General features: G+C 44.7%; 1 protein-coding gene across 17 annotated transcripts in view; it reads right to left on the reverse strand.

The window, feature by feature from the left end:
* Nucleotides 1-936: 936 nt before the first annotated feature.
* Nucleotides 937-15,982, reverse strand: part of GPATCH2L (G-patch domain containing 2 like) — a 99,114-nt gene continuing 84,068 nt past the window's right edge. For 11 of the 17 annotated variants that reach the window (XM_045014310.1, XM_045014312.1, XM_045014318.1 and 8 more), the window contains 2 exons: nt 6,144-6,241; nt 937-2,069 (listed from right to left, as the gene is read on the reverse strand). In XM_045014310.1, coding sequence (XP_044870245.1) covers nt 1,897-2,069; nt 6,144-6,241 — 271 coding nt within the window. In that variant the 3' untranslated portion in view covers nt 937-1,896. Of the gene's footprint in view, nt 2,070-3,981; nt 4,153-6,143; nt 6,242-15,982 lie in introns of those variants that run through there. The other 6 variants (XM_045014319.1, XM_045014314.1, XM_045014321.1 and 3 more) reach the window with 3 other exon arrangements.

A 15,982-nucleotide genomic window follows, 5' to 3' on the forward strand; every position in this document is an offset into this window, starting at 1 on the left:
CCAGTAGGTTTTGTAATGACAAGGGCCACCTGTTTGAAAACACTCAAGAGTTCACAAGGCAACTAGGGTTGTCAAGCAAGCATGGCATGGTTCCTTCTGTATACACTATCCAGGCACATCTTCTATATATGTAACCCAGAGTGAAGCTGTAGAGAGGTCTTTCAAGAGATAGGGAAACAAGCAGAGTACAACCAGGGATACAGGAAAAGAGAAAGCCGGAAAGACCCCCTCTCATCAATACTGCAAACTGAAGAGCAATCAGAGATGAAGAGAAAGGGTTGTGGGGAGAAATGAACCCTCCCCGATATACTGCAGAGCAAATGCCATCAGGGATGCAAGGAAAGGTGGAGAATGCAAACCCTTCCTATATATACCACAGAGCAGAGTACAACTAGAAATCCAGGGACACCCTCCCATATATACTACAGAGCAGAGTACAATCAGTGATAGAGGGAGACCCCTTCCATGTATACTCGGAGATAGAGAGGAACCCCACTTATATATACTTCAGAACACTAACCTTTGAGGAAGACAGGGAGAATGTGAGATGGGGAAGTGGTTCAGTCTTTAGAGAGTACTTTGAACTCAGATAATACCCTATATAACTTTTAGTACACAGTCGGACATGGACTTCAACTTCAAGTGTCCTTGGGATTGCTTACAGTAGCTTCTGAAGCTGGATGCCCATGGATAGTATTCCAATATTTCCTCTCTGTAATCTCCCCAATGAAGACTTCTCAGAGGATATTTTAGGGCAGGGGTCGGCAACCTTTCAGAAGTGGTGTGCCAAGTCTTCATTTATTCACTCTAATGTAAGGTTTCACGTGCCAGTAATACATTGTAACGTTTTTAGAAGGGCTCTTTCTATAAGTCTATAATATATAACTAAATTACTGTAGTATGTAAAGTAAATAAGGTTTTTAAAATGTTTAAGAAGTTTCATTTAAAATTAAATTAAACTGCAGAGCCTCCCGGGCCGGTGGCCAGGACCTGGGCAGTGTGAGTGCCACTGAAAATCAGCTTGCCACATGTGCCATAGGTTGCCTACCCCTGTTTTAGGGCAACTTGATCCAAGCTTCCTCTCATAACTCCAGTCTGCGCATTTTTGTCTAATTAGTTCTGCCAACCCCTTGTCCAGCAGGACAAATGGAGAGGATGAGGAATAAGGAAAGAATACTGCAATTCACAGGGCAAGACTAAAGACACTTCAAACAAGGAAGGACAAAAAGCGCTGAAGGACCATGCTGATAGTGAGCCACTGGCAATTCCTGACAGGACAAGCACCACATTTTTTTCATTAGAAACATCTTGGCTGCCAAGTCCCATAGTGAGAAACCTATAGGCGTTTTGCTAATACAGAATTCAAGTCCCACATTTCAAACCCTGTTTGCATTCGCTGTTCCCCTCCTCCTCCGCGGACCAGGGATCCTAAGCTGGCCTTTGTTTCTGTCCTTACGCTTGCCAAAGACAGATTCTTGCCTCTGCAGAGCCACAGTAGGACTTTCTCCTGTTATATTCAACCCTTTGCAACAAACAATATGCCCAAGTGGTGACCAGCTTCATAACAAAGACCAACACCTGCAAAACCACAAGGCTCTGTACACATTCCAGCAGATAACAGGTGCTGGGACAGGAGATGAGTGCATAATAAGTACTCACAGCAATAGCAGGAATGCTTTAAAAAAGCTGCAGCCCCAACATCACCAGTTACTTTTTACACAGATTCACAAACATGATCTGGGGATGTGTGGGGCACACAGCTCAGTCTGGAGGACGGTGAGCATCATGCACCAACACTGATGAGATGGTTATTGCCAAATGAGACGTTCAGTGCTGATGTACTTCGAAGTCCAACATTTCATAAATGCAACCAGCTCTGAGTAGAGACACCTCCATCTAGCTGTATCCAGAGCCCTTCTCTTGTGGTGTTTTAAAGAAGTTAGCTGGGGAAGCAGCTATGGATTTCTCTGCTGCCTGGGTTCTGCCCGTCCAGTCAGAGCTCTGGGACCTCTGGGACTGTGTCGCTGGCAGGGATGAGTCTGCTGCATCCACGTGGACAGGTAAAGCTGCTGGAACACAAAACAGTAGGAGGAAAAGGAGAATGTGGAGACAGAGGAGCAGAGGACAGGAGAAAAGAAAGTTAAAACTGGTAACCTCATAAGCAACCTAAGGACTAATCATAGATTTCTGTGTTGTTCTAGTGGCTACCAGAAGATCTAGAGCAGTGAATCTCATCCTTTTCCATACTAGAACCTCTCTCCCATTTAGCAATGTGTGTAGGGCAACGAGGTCACAACCCCAATACCTGTTTGTGACCCCCAAGTTGAGAAATCCTGACCCAGAGCATCTCTTCTGCAAGTCTTTTTTTAAAATTCAAGTTTAAATAGCTTGGATGAAAAAGGCTAATTTAATTAGCACCAGAGAAAGTGAAAATAAGCTTTATGCGCTACAGAATAATGTATCCTGGGCAAGCAGAATTGTTTTAGCATGAGGGACAGGGTGGAGTGATCATCTGAGCTCTGTAAGGATAGACCCACAAAGGAAAGGCAGTGATGTTCTGGTGTCCAAATAGAGAATGGTACAGATAAAGCAAATGCACTGTGAACCGCTGCATGGACTCAGTAGGGTAGACAGTGTATCACAAACAGCTACAAAGATGGGGCAGGACTGACCAGAGTAGAACTCATTTGCAATCTCCTAAACCAAACACTTCTTCAAGTTGGACCAGACTGGAACAGGTCAAAGTCTCCATACCCAAGCTCAATGGTCACCTAATGTCTGGACTGGATTGCAGCTAGCAGTTTAGAGGTAAAATGCTCCATATCCCGTTTCCAATCTCCATCTCCTGAGTCAACCAGTCCCCATTAACAGAACTTGACAGGATGAATAATTGTTTAGAGGAATAAACTAAATGATACATTATTTCATTTGTTAATCTCTAAGAGCAGTTACAGTTTCTTTCTGCTTCTGTGTTTTGTACAGCACCAAGTACAAAGCCAATACTTAAATATTCTCACAACAGAAGAGAATTTTTCACATCCCTTTTGCATTCAACCAAGCTACAGAAGACCATCTGGGACGTCCAGTCTGATGCACTCCATTACAAACATCTCCTGACTCCTATGGCTACCTGCTCTAGCCAGAATGTGTGTTTAAAACATGACAGAATTCCCATCTGCTACTCCGCTTTCTAGCTGGAAAGCCCTGGCTTTAAGTCTCAGCCTTTCTGAGCAAAAAGGACTGCCCAGCACATTTCTGAAGACAAGAGTCACTTCCTGAGGCACTGAAGTCTCCTTCTGAATTCCTTCCTGTTGTAAGTTCTCAAGAGTTCTGGGGAAAATGCCCAAATCTCTCTTCTCCAGTGACATCTATTTTAGCAGTAGTCACTAATCCAGTTTGCCTCAGGCAGCAGCGCTGTTACTGGAAATTTTCTCTTCCGACAATGTGATAGAGATTTTGATGCTCCCCTTAGCTTATTGGGTACATCCAGGCATGCCTTTGAATATAGGTCTCTCTGACAGAACAAGTGTTATCAGACACTATTTACTGGGGATCAAGGGCATAATTAACTTAGCTAACCTGTTAGGTTACCAAATAAATGGAGTCCCAGGTCTCTCCTTTCATTCCTGACACTGGAAAGGAGCGAGTGCGCGCATCTCACACGGCCTTTAACAACATCTACTGAATTCAGTCAAATTCAACTTAAAACTTTGTGTGGATGGGGGAGGGTGTGACTGGGGAAGATTTGTAGCTGCATGTTTAAGAAAGAAGCTAAATTCATCACAATGACAGGGGAGAGTGTTGGCAGAGATTTGAGCTATTTATTCTTTTAGGAAAATCCTATAAAGAATGACACAAGGAAGCCTCTATCTGCAGTCTTGTTCATCACGCTGGTGAGGAGTCCGATAACAGATGTATGCAGAAGCGTGATTTAGTGCCAGGAGCTGGCCCCTGATGTGTATTAATACAGCTGCAAAGCGGAACAAGCCCCTCTTCATCACTCATCTCTATAAAAGACGTGGAATTCGAGATGGCCCGATGTTAGGCAGAGCAAGCCCATTTGTTCTGCTGACTGATGGAGCCAGCTTAGGCTGTGTCCTTCACCTCCACGGGGCACTCAGGTTGCAAAAAAGGAGCTCAATGAAGCAGGACCTGGTCAACAAGTGAGACGAGAGCAGTTGGATTCAGCCAAGGAGCTATTTAAAGCAGAAGTCTGGCACTATACGTGTGCCTGTTGCCTACTCCCATTTATGGGCCTGAATTCTAATTCACCCCAGAACTCTATCGTTCATTGAAGGAATAGGGTTCCTCAAAGAGACATCTGCAGTGAGAGAAAGTGAGGCTGCCAAACTAACCCAAGGAAGGGGAAACCCTGATTAATAACATGATAGTAACTAGTGAGAGTGCACGAGAGAGGGAGGGAGTCTGGTTATCTCTTTGTGTTATCTTATAAACACAAGGCTGGATTAAATTGTTTAAAGTGTTTTGGGATCTATTTTGATGAAAGCAGCCATAGAAATGGAAGATCATTCTATAGAAACAGAGCAGTAATACACCACAAAAGTTACATTCTGGCAGGAAGAACCATGGAAAGCAGCAGAAGCATAAAACATAATGATAGGACAATAATTCCCATCAAGAGCTCTATATACCCCAAGAATTATCATAATTAGCTATTCAGATACATTTCTATACATCCTTCCACACTAGGAATCTGATTATCCTGTTATAACATTCAAGGCCACCAATGGACCTGCTAAATCCACGAATATCAGCAAACAGACTTTTGCCAGCAAGAAGCAAACCGACACTCTTCATTTGCTTACCAGCCACACTTTTTCTGTCCCTGTGAAACAAGCACAGAGATCCCTCTGGATACACACTGACTAGACATATAATCTGAACTGTATTTACTACATGATTTCCTTCCAGCTCCATTATTCTTAATCTCCCATAAACCCCCAGAAAAGGCACTGACATGATTCCACCCACCCACTGGTGGTTCCTCTGGTCTTTTCCAGTTGTTTCCTGGATCTGACCTGGATCTTTGCTCTTGGCCACCTACCTTCTTGCTGCTGATTCCTGACACAACAATTTAGTCACAAGCTACCAGAGGAACATGGGTCACATAGAAATTGCATGTTGGGATTAAAAAGTTTCCAGGAGTGAACTCTCTCTAGGCAGATATCTCCCCGCCCTCTTAAAAACCAATTTGATCCTCAGATTTATACCCATTTCACACCCAAGTCACCTTCAAAGCCCTAAAAAATAGTCACTTCTGAGGTATAATCCACCTGGAAAAAAAGCCAGAATTCTAGATGTTACATTCCTGGAGCAAGAAGGGGAACAGGGGCCATTACCACTTGCAGTGGTAAATGGCTCCAGGTGGAGTTGGCATTACCATTATGGATATTGAGAGGTGAGCCATTAACCTTAGCAAGAATTAGGCTCTTGCAGCAAAGGGTCCAGAGATCTCCTTAAGAGAGGGAACCAAAACACCAGTTCATACCAGGCATCATGAAAGAGATCTGGGAAGTACAGGGGCTCATCTCCTCATCACTATGGGGTTGCATGGCTTAATTTTAGAACTGTGGAAATAATGGCTTATGCAGCAGCAGCACTGAATATTGACACTGCAAGACCTTGCAATGTGAAGGATACTAACTCACCATGGGTGCACCTTCATATACTCATTCATTAGGCCACTCTTTTTGTTGCTGTGCAAAATGCAAGCCACTTACAGCCATAACTCACTATCACCTTCTCACTTGTGTTTCATTTAACTTTAATCCTCAATATTCTTGCCAATATTGTGCTATTTTCAGACAGTCTTCCCCCTCCTTCCAACTTAGCAATTCCTACCTTAGACCTCCACACCAAGATTTTCAAGTGACTAGTGATTTTTGGGTGCCCAACTTAAAATACCTTCAAAAGGCATGGTTTTCAGAGGGTGAATGCTTCAGACTTTCTGAAAAAATCAAGGCCCTTTAAGGCATCACAAGTTGGGGATCCAAAAACCAAAGCACCAAATATCACTAGCCACTTTTGAAACTATTGGTCCCAGTGTTTTGCCTATGTCAGAATGTCCCCTCAGGACAAGTGACGGTGCACAGACCAGGGATGCTAGGGTTAAATCAAGTTACCTGAAGTAGGGCTGGAAAGAGAGGCTGCAGCTGCTGCTGGCTTTCGTTTCCTCTTGATATCCCTTGAGCAGGGCGGTCCCAGGTGTATATTTGTCTGTCTGGGGAGGAAAATTGAAATATTAAAAAGATTGTCCTGATATCACTTTATCAGGAAGAGACACTGACCACAAAGCCTTAACACTACCTGGCTAGCTTCTATCCACCTGCTTGCTGCCTGGGTAAAGACACAGCCTCTAGAAGCAGCAGCAACTCATTCACATCCCCCACTGCCTCCATAGCCTATGGCCAAAACTTTGTTTCATCCTCAAGCTCAGGCACCAGATCCAGGATATAAGATGGGGCAGCAGATTAATTTTCCCAAAATATAGGCTGTTCTTCAATGGCTCTGATATAGCTAATAAAATCATTGCACAGGCAGGGATGGGACTGAACAGGTACTTAGTGGATGCGATAGCAGCATTCTATGGGGCCCTATCACTTTCTGCAGAATGTAAACTTTCATTAAAAAGTAAGGCAACTTTTCTTGCCCCTATGGTTATGAAAATAGCTCTGCACTCATCACTTTAGAATGTTTTTATCTTGGGGTGTGCCTAGACTACACATTTTTATCTGTTTTCTGGTACAAATACATGAGTGCTTAAGCTGGTGCAGCTGTATATCAGGTTCCTGTGTTTTCAACACTGTATTATGCAACTGTGCTGAAAACACCAGAGCTTGGTCCATGTTAGCACATACATCATTTTGTAATGCAGCCTTACTGAGCCAATGCATAGGCTGAAATAGTTTAAAAGCCTGAACTGCCCATTCATATGAGCTTATGTGAACTCTGAAGCCTAATGATAACAGTTTCTATGGCACCAATTTGACTGTTTATCATTTTAGAAAAAACATTCTATTATTATGGATCACAGTGGAACTGGGATTGTGGATGAAGTTTGAACAGAGTATTGTCATCTAATCCCTCCCACCAACACTGACCTCTGCTCATAAGAAGAAATATAAAGAAGTTTAATTCAGAAAATATATTCTCAGCAGTAGTTTGAGACGACCCACCCAAACAATCCAGAATGAATAAGGAAGAATAACTTATCAGTGAAATTGAGTTCAAGTTCCTGCTCTGCCACAGACTTCCTGTGTCACTTAGGGCTTATCTACACTGCCCCACAGTTCAGACTACAGGGGTGTGAATAGCAGTGCTGTAACTCCCCCAATTGGGTGCTGCGAGTGTAAACTAAAAGGTTCCTCACTGGCAATAATGTAGAGAAGGGTTTCTCAACCCATAGGTCAGGACCCAAAATTGAATTGCCAGAATGTTTCAAAGGGTTGCGTGGCAGCTCCCGTCCCACAGGGCTGGCTGGGCTTGCATCCCTGCTCCAGGCACTGCAACCTCTGGGTCCCAGCACCACTCAGGTTTCGCCCAGCCATCATGATGATGGGAGTCCAGACAGGCCAAATTTGAGTGAGGCCACAACTCCACTCACACAAATTTGGTCCAATCGGGGGCAGGGCCAAACCTGAGTGGCGCTGCAACCCCAGAGGTTGCAATGCCCAGAGGAGAGCGCCAGCCCCAGCAAGCTCCACAGTACAGGAGCTGCAGGAACTGCCACTGTGGGGTGAGTACAGGGCAGGACCCAACCAGAACTACCCAGGGCCTCCACCCCCAGACTGTTCACTGGGTCCTGACAGGCCATAAACATTTACAAATGGGTCCTGAGCCCAAAAAGGTTGAGAACCACTGAGGTAGAAGACTATGTTAATGTGAACTAGCAACCTTTTAGTCTGCAGCCGCAGTGTGCACACAGGCGAGCTGCAGCACAGCACTTGGGTGAGCACTCAGGGGCAGCGGGTGAAGCTGCCCCTTGAGGAGGCTAGCCCCCTGCCATACCTCTTCTGTCCAAGGCCATGTCCCTGCTTCCTGCTCTCAGCATCCCAGGACCCCGGATGCAGGAGGGAAGTGGGGGCAGGCAGCACCTGAGACCTTGGTCAGGGCCACGGGGAGGGAAGAGGGAGGAAGAAGGGAGGAGCCTGTAAGCGTCAATCCCAGAGCCCCTCCCATGTTCCACACCTTCCGCCTGCCGCCCCACCCATGGCCCCATCCCATTCCCTTTCCCTGCAGCCCCACCCTCGTTCTGACCTCAGCCTCACCCTGTTCTGCCCCTTCCATGTGGGCCCGCCCACACTCTCTCTATCCCCAAAGTGCTCTCACTGTGGCCCCAAGACCCGAAAAGCGGCTGGGAGCGAGAGCTCTGCCAGTGGCGGGGGGAGATTTTTCAAGGGGTCCCAAATTGGTCGGGCTGCCTGGGCACAGGCCCCATGGGGTAATCCGCCCCTACCCCCTACCCCACCAGCGGCGGAAGGTTTGGGGAGGCTTAGCCTCCACTAGTCTCCTGTCAGGGTGCCCTCCCCACTCTGAACTCTGGGGTACAGATGTGGTGACCCGCATGAAAGACCCCCCCATAGCTTATTTCTACCAGCTTAGGTTAAAAACTTCCCCGAGGCACAAATCCTTTCCTTGTCCTTGGATGGTATGCTGCCACCACCAAGTGATTTAGACAAAGATTCAGGAAAAGGACCACTTGCAGTTCCTATTTCCCCAAAATATCCCCCCAAGTCACTTCACTCCCGTTCCTGGGGAGACTTGAGAATAATATATCAACCAATTGCCTTTAATAAAAGTACAGACCAGGCCCTTTATTTTTAGGACACTAAAATCAATCAGGCCCTTAAAAGAAGAACTTTATTATAAAGAAAAAAGTAAAAGAAGCACCTCTGTAAAATCAGGATGGAAGGTAATTTTACAGGGTGATAAAAGGATTTAAAACACAGAGGATTCCCTTCTAAGCTCAATTTCAAAGTTACAAAAACAGGAATAAACTTCCCTCTTAGCACAGTGAAAATTCACAAGCTAAAACAAAAGATAATCTAACGCATTTCCTTGCCTTTACTTACAATTCCTGTAATTTTAGATGTATCATTTTACGGTATCTTTTCAAGAGATGGGTTACCTGCTTGGTCTCTCTCTCTCTCTCTCTATCCAGCGGGAACAAACAAAAAGAGGACAACTCCCCCCACCCCATTTGAAAGTATCTTCTTTTCCCATTAGTCCTCCTGGTCAGGTGCCAACTAGGTTAATTGAACTGATTAACCCCTTACAGGTAAAATGATTTTGTACTTCTGTCTGTACCTCTGACTAGGAGTGATTTTATGTTACTGCATGCATAAAGGTTGTTACCCTTCCCTTTATATTTATGACACCTCCATATGTGCCGCCTTGTGCACATTGCTATCCACAGCCCCATAATCCAAACTGTGGGGCAGTGTAGACCGCCTAAATCTCTCTCTGCCTCTGCTCCCTGTCTGTAAAACAGGAATAACAGCACTTCCTATCTCACAGAGGTGTGGGGAAAAATTACATTAAAGACTGCGAGGCATTCAAATACTACAGTAATGGAAGCCCTGTAAGTACCTAAGATATAATGAAAGCTTCCATTTCTTTCAGATCCTCATGCTTTTACAGCTGGTATTTCTATAATTATTTTTTCTAGTGGTTTAATAACTATGCTTTTCATCCTTAGGGTCATGGGTTCCAGTCTCTTGTAGGTCATCAGGGAAATGAGGTTCGTGCTTTCATATTTCCAACTGAGTGTTTGTTCATTTAGAAATATGTTTGCTCATAACGTGTTCACACAGTTTGTGAATGTGAGCTCATAGGAATCCAGGAATGGATGCTGCAATTCAACTCTCAACAGCATCAGCACAACAGTGTGGGAAGCCCTGAGAACAAGGCTAACCAGGGTGTATACTAACTGTGGAAGCAACCCTGGCTCCAGCCAGTTAGAAGTCTCAAATTCATGAACACTGAAGAATAAAAATGCACCACAGAGCAAAATCTTGCATTCTGTACCATCAATTAAAGTTTAAGAGCCGCAAGGAGTCATTATGTGAAACATGAAATCAGTCAGTCACTGAGGAGATATTAAGAAATCATACCAATGGGATGATTTTATTTTAAGCCTGGAAGTCAGCTTCCACTAGAGGCCAAATTTTCAAATGCCCTCAATTTTACAGGTGCAGATTAGGCTCAAGTATTTGCATGAGTATGTGTAGGAAACAGAAGCCTACTGAAAATCTGGACCTATGGGACAGGTTTCAGAAATGCTCACACTATTAGTGTACATGTGTGCATGCAAATGAGGTATTTGTGCACACGGAAGGCCAGCTGGACACCTACGTGACCCCTACTCACTCAAATACCTGATTTGCACACACATTCATGATGGCACACAAAATTTTACAACTGTGGAATGCATTTCTGAACATCTGAACCTGAACAGCTAAAAGAGACTAAAACAAACAATTGTAGGCTAAGATTTTTATTTTGCACTTTTCTGAGGCAGGGCCAGATTACAAGATGATTATATAAACAAGTTAGATGACCATATAAAATAAAATAACTCTTCTATAGCACTTTTCAACTTTAAAACTCTATACCAACATTAACCAGTTAATTCCCACAACACTCCTGGCATTATCATTCCCATTGAAGCAAAGATGTGACGTGATTTGCCACAGGCCACTGAAGGAAGCTATGGCTAGGATTAGAATTCAGGAGCTCCGAGCTCCATCCTCAAACCCCAACCACCTCTCATTACAATTACAAAGAAATAGAATTTTTTAAATGGTTAGTTATTAAAGTTTCAGAATTCTTTACTATACTGAAAACAAAAGGCGGAGCAGCTTCCTAGTCTGATGTGGGTACCAACTATGCTGCATTCAGCAGCCCTGCTACCACTTCAAAGGCTCAGGGGTCATAAAGCATAATATGTATTTCATTCAGATTTATCCCTTATTGATCACCCACACTCCAGTTCCTAATCAGGAGCCTACTGACTGCTCACTAGCTTTGATCGACCTGGTGGTAAAAGTGTCAATTTCAAGTGCTCAGTGCACTTTAGGGCACTGTAAATCTGCATACAGCGGCATATGTTGGGGGAGTCGGGGGGACAGATGTGCCCTATTGAAGTGAATTAGGACGACAGAGAAAGTCCAGGCATACAGAGTATATCTTATCAAGAATGTGGCACTGCTCTGTATTAACCTACAAATTTAATATATTTCATATGATTCTCTGGTTGTTGTAAGGAAAGGTATAGGGTAGCTATATTGGGTTATTTGGAGCTGCATGCATAGCAAAAGCAAACAGGAAGGCCAGTCAATTGGTATAGATAAGTCATCTTCTGACAAACAGCAAGAGACCAGGTTGAGCGATTAACTGTAAAGATCCTACATACAGGCTGGGACGAAGTGGGAATTTTTTGTAATGTTTGTATGAAGCCTACGTATATCTCAGTTTCCCCTATAGCTGCATTGTTACCTAGTGGGGGGGAGAGGGGGGAGACGACACATCTGTTTGCTCTTGGGCCAGGCTAAGACATAGTGCCTAGCTGTCTGGGACTAAGTGGGTCATTGGAAAGGAATTGGCTGGGGTCAGCCCCACATCAGTGGAGAATCCATGAAGACAATGGCAAAAAACCTTGCAACCAACTACCCTAGATTGCCCCACCTCTCAGCAGGGAGGCTAAACAGCATTTCCCCAGCTGGAGAACAAAGGACTCGGGGTGTGGGATATGAGGTGAAAGTTAAGTGTGTGCCCGACTGCGGGTAGCAGTTGGGCACACACTGGGGAAATCTGATGAAGGAGGGACAGACAGAGCTCGAACAATGGGGTTCACTACAGCTTGGCTGGGTGCTGGGTTCTGGCTACCCAGAATGGACTATGCTTTAACCTTCATTTCTCTATGATAACCAAGGACCTCCTAAGCTGTGTTCCAGTTGACTAATAAGCCTGACTGACAATGCTGTCTGGTTGTCTACAGATGCTTGCAGGAGTGCATTGCTCCTTAAGAATGTAAAAATCTCCCTCGGGGTCTGTCTTAGTGGGACTCGCTGAATGGAGCTCACAGTGTGAAGCAGAAGTGCTGAAGGCCAAGAGGTCCAGCCTAAAGAGGCAGTGAAGCTGCGTGGCTTACCCTGGAGGAAGAGTGGGACTCCTAGGGTGTCTGGCACACTGAAGGGGTCCTCCCAGACTGCTCCAAAGCTGGGGCCATAGCATAGGCTCCAGACAGGAGTTACACAATATCAAAAGGACACTAACCAGTTACAAAGTAGCTCAGAGAAGAGAAGGGCTGGGGTGGCGAGTTGTCAGGTGCTGCTCATGGGGAGCAGACAGAGGCAGGTCCTGTGGGAGGATCTGAACGAGTTGGGCCTAAACTCAGGTAAGCTAGAAAGGGGTATAGATTGGTTTTGTTTTAAAATCATCTCTCTCATAGCATGCTGCAATATTGTGTTTTGTAGAAAGTTATCTGGTCATTATGCATTATCTACTGGACAGAGCCCTAAAGGACAGCCTTGCAGGGTCCAATCACAGTAGGGACTGCTGAGTAATCACAGAGGTACACTGGTATCAGAGGGGTAGCCGTGTTAGTCTGGATCTGTAAAAGCAGCAAAGAATCCTGTGGCACCTTATAGACTAACAGACGTTTTGCAGCATGAGCTTTTGCAGCATGAGCTTTTGCAGCATGCACTACTTGCATCCGATGAAGTGGGTATTCACCCACGAAAGCTCATGCTGCAAAACGACTGTTAGTCTATAAGGTGCCACAGGATTCTTTGCTGCTTTTACAGGAGGTACACTGAGGGCTGTAACCCAGGGACCCTATCTAAGAGACAAAGAACTGGGAGATTCTACCCTGAGAAAAGTGTAAGCTTGAAAGTTTCTCTCTCTCACCAACAGAAATTGGTCCAGTAAAAGATATTACCTCACCAACCTTGTCTCTCTAAAAATGTAGCAACTCCTCTGTCAGCCCCTCATCACTAACAGCGAATGAATGAGAAACTATGGGGGTACAGCAGAATATATTTCTGCGCGAAAAAAAATCTATGGTTATCCACAGACAGTGGTATTTTTACCACAAGATTGGGGAGTTCTCTTGAGCATCTGGATTCTCTCCCATCCTGTTCTTAATGTATTAAGCCAGGATGTACAAAGCATAAAGCTGAGCCTGCAGAAAGGGAAGAACCTTTGATGGACAGCAGGTTGGGTTTTGCTGTTGTTCCTACCGTGCACCAGAAAAGTTTAGACTATGGCTTCCTTTTGCACCATCACATGCTTAGCCAAAGAGATGCATTTTTGTTTTAGGTTATTTGTTTTTTTGTTTTTTTCCCATAAATGGTGTGACTGACAGCCTGGGATCCTGAAATCCACTGTTTTATCCCAAGATCAGTACAGCACAACAGAAGCTCCTCCTCCCCATCAAGATATAGCAAGCCTGAACTGGAGAAATCATCACTAGGATGAAGAGGAGAGTTCAGTCCTTCACTTCTCTAGGAAGGGAATCAATTAGCACCAATTACAATGGTAGTTTGTGTGATGTGGACACCTGTCTACAAGGAACTACACTGAGAAACACCACGTTCATTTCACTTAGTCACTAAAACTAAGCCTGGTTTATAAACCGACATCCAATTTTCCAAGACATTGGCTCAGAAGCACCACAACTGCAGAAAACAAGATGGCATCACAGGCTTTTCAGAGAACTCTCCATGCCAGATCGGCACACTTGATTAAAAAATATATACATAGTAATATTTACTCAGGAGGAAAAGCTCTTCAGAGCAATAGCTGCTGCAAAGATTTCCACTGGCATACAAAAGGACCTCACATGGGCTCTTTGTGATTATGATACCCAATCTAAGACTTCCTTGGAAGCTGGATGCATAGAACATACAAGGTGTGAGTCTTTCACTAAAATCCCACACTGCCCCGTTTCTCTGATGACATAATCCATGGCAACTTTATTCTAACCATATCCTTGGATGCAAAGCATTTGTATCATGCTAGTGAAAGTTACAGTGAGCATTAGGAGTTGCCATGAATCTAATGTCTTACAAACAAAGGCTACTATAGCCTCATGTTAACGTAAATGTTCAACAGAGACAGCCTTCTAACAAGGCTATTGGTAACTAAAGCAGCACACAGCCCAGCTGTTGCTCTTGTTTGCTGGTGATGCAGCAAAACAGGCCAAATAAAAGGTGCCTTTTCTAAGCCCTGAGGTAAAACCTGAGGCTGTTTACAGTGGCTTCAAAGGTCAAAATTAATAGTGAGAGCAGAGTTCCTCCTCCTCCTCTTTGAAATGATACAACCAGCTGGGCACCGAAGTCTAATCTGCACATCACATATGTGTAAATCACTACAAGGTGCTCATCCAATCAGCACACACAGCTCCTATGCATGCGAAGGTCTCTTGTTATCACATCACAGAGCACACATTTCCTTTGCACAGCAGCATCACCTCTTCTATCACCCTGAGCCCCAGGGAGTCCTAAAGGAGCACATTTTTAGGGTCCAAAATGACCCTAAGATTGTTGACTTCTGAAATCATGTGACCCTCATGGGTCATTTACTATACTCCTCAGCCTTCATGCAATGGCAGCACAGTCACCCAAGAAAGGATTTGTAAAGATGTAGTAAACACCACTCTTTATTGAGAACTGTGTGTGATGGCACACAAGTGAACTGCCTTCCTTCCAGGGTCCCAAGTAAAGATTCCAAACAGGGAAGAAGAAGGGATCCCTCTGCCTTGTTCTACCTTTCCAATATGGATTCAGGAACACAATTCAAAGGTCTCCCTAATTTAGGCTCCTCGCACCCCACCCTCATAGTCTAAACATCCTGTCTGCCTGGACACAGACCATTCCCTTTTCTTCTGACCTCCAGAAAGGACAATAAGTGAGTTTCCACCCCCAATCTCATTTTGGAGGATGACCAGCGAACAAGTGGAAATGGAGGCAATCTGTCTTCCCTCCACCCATAACTCAGACTCCAAGGTCCAGAGGAAAGACTGCTCTGAAATTCTTAGACTCTAGGGACGATCATGATACCAGACCAATAGGCCAAAACCAAACATGAAGCAGCTTCCCAATGATGTAGCCATGGAACATTTGAATGTCTAATCAATGGTTTTGAGCCACTATAAACCTAGCCCATTTGCAGTACCCAAACAGGCTTGAGAAGCAAGTCAGCAGCTGCTCAGCACTACCACTCCATACAGTTTCTAGGTGCAGCAGAGAAAAACAGGTGGTGGTGGAAGGGATAGAGGGAATGAGAGGGGGAGTCCAATACTTGGGCTTTCCATGCAAGCCTCTGCTCACTTGCCTCTAAAAGGCTGCATCGTCAAGTGGAAACCTTAACAGACAAGGCATGATTAGCAAACGCTTTTGTGCTCTTAAAGGAGAGTAATTATAGGCATGTGAAAAAAGGGAAGTGATACCCGAGGTACTCTTCCTTGCACACCTCCCAAGAGGCAGCAGGGCCATTAAAAATTCCATGATGAAGAGGAAAAACAGCCTGGGAACAGCCAGGAGGCAATACAGCAAATTAATACACCAGCTATCCCTGGGGAGAGCTGCAAGAAAGCAGAAAACTCTCCTCGCTTTGCAAAATAAAATTATACCACTAATGATAACAGAGTCACCACACACACACAAAACCGCTTCTAATGATGGGTGTGAAATCCCCAGTGCTGCCCAGACACTTTGAACAAAATCTCTCCTCATCACAGACATAAAGCAAGAAAGGAAATCTTGTATAGTACAATTTATACAGCCTTTCAACTGCATCTTCCCAAGGAACCTTCCATACAGAACCTTCTCCTTGACACTGAAAAGCCCTTCTTATATGCCCATAGCTCTGCACTCAGCATTCGGGACAGCAGCTCTGATTAAATGAAGCACTGAGCTCCAAAACACTCACTGCACTGCACTGCCAGACAAACTGCACC

The sequence above is a fragment of the Mauremys mutica genome, chromosome 4, assembly GCF_020497125.1.
Source record: "Mauremys mutica isolate MM-2020 ecotype Southern chromosome 4, ASM2049712v1, whole genome shotgun sequence".
NCBI classification, from domain to species: domain Eukaryota; kingdom Metazoa; phylum Chordata; order Testudines; family Geoemydidae; genus Mauremys; species Mauremys mutica.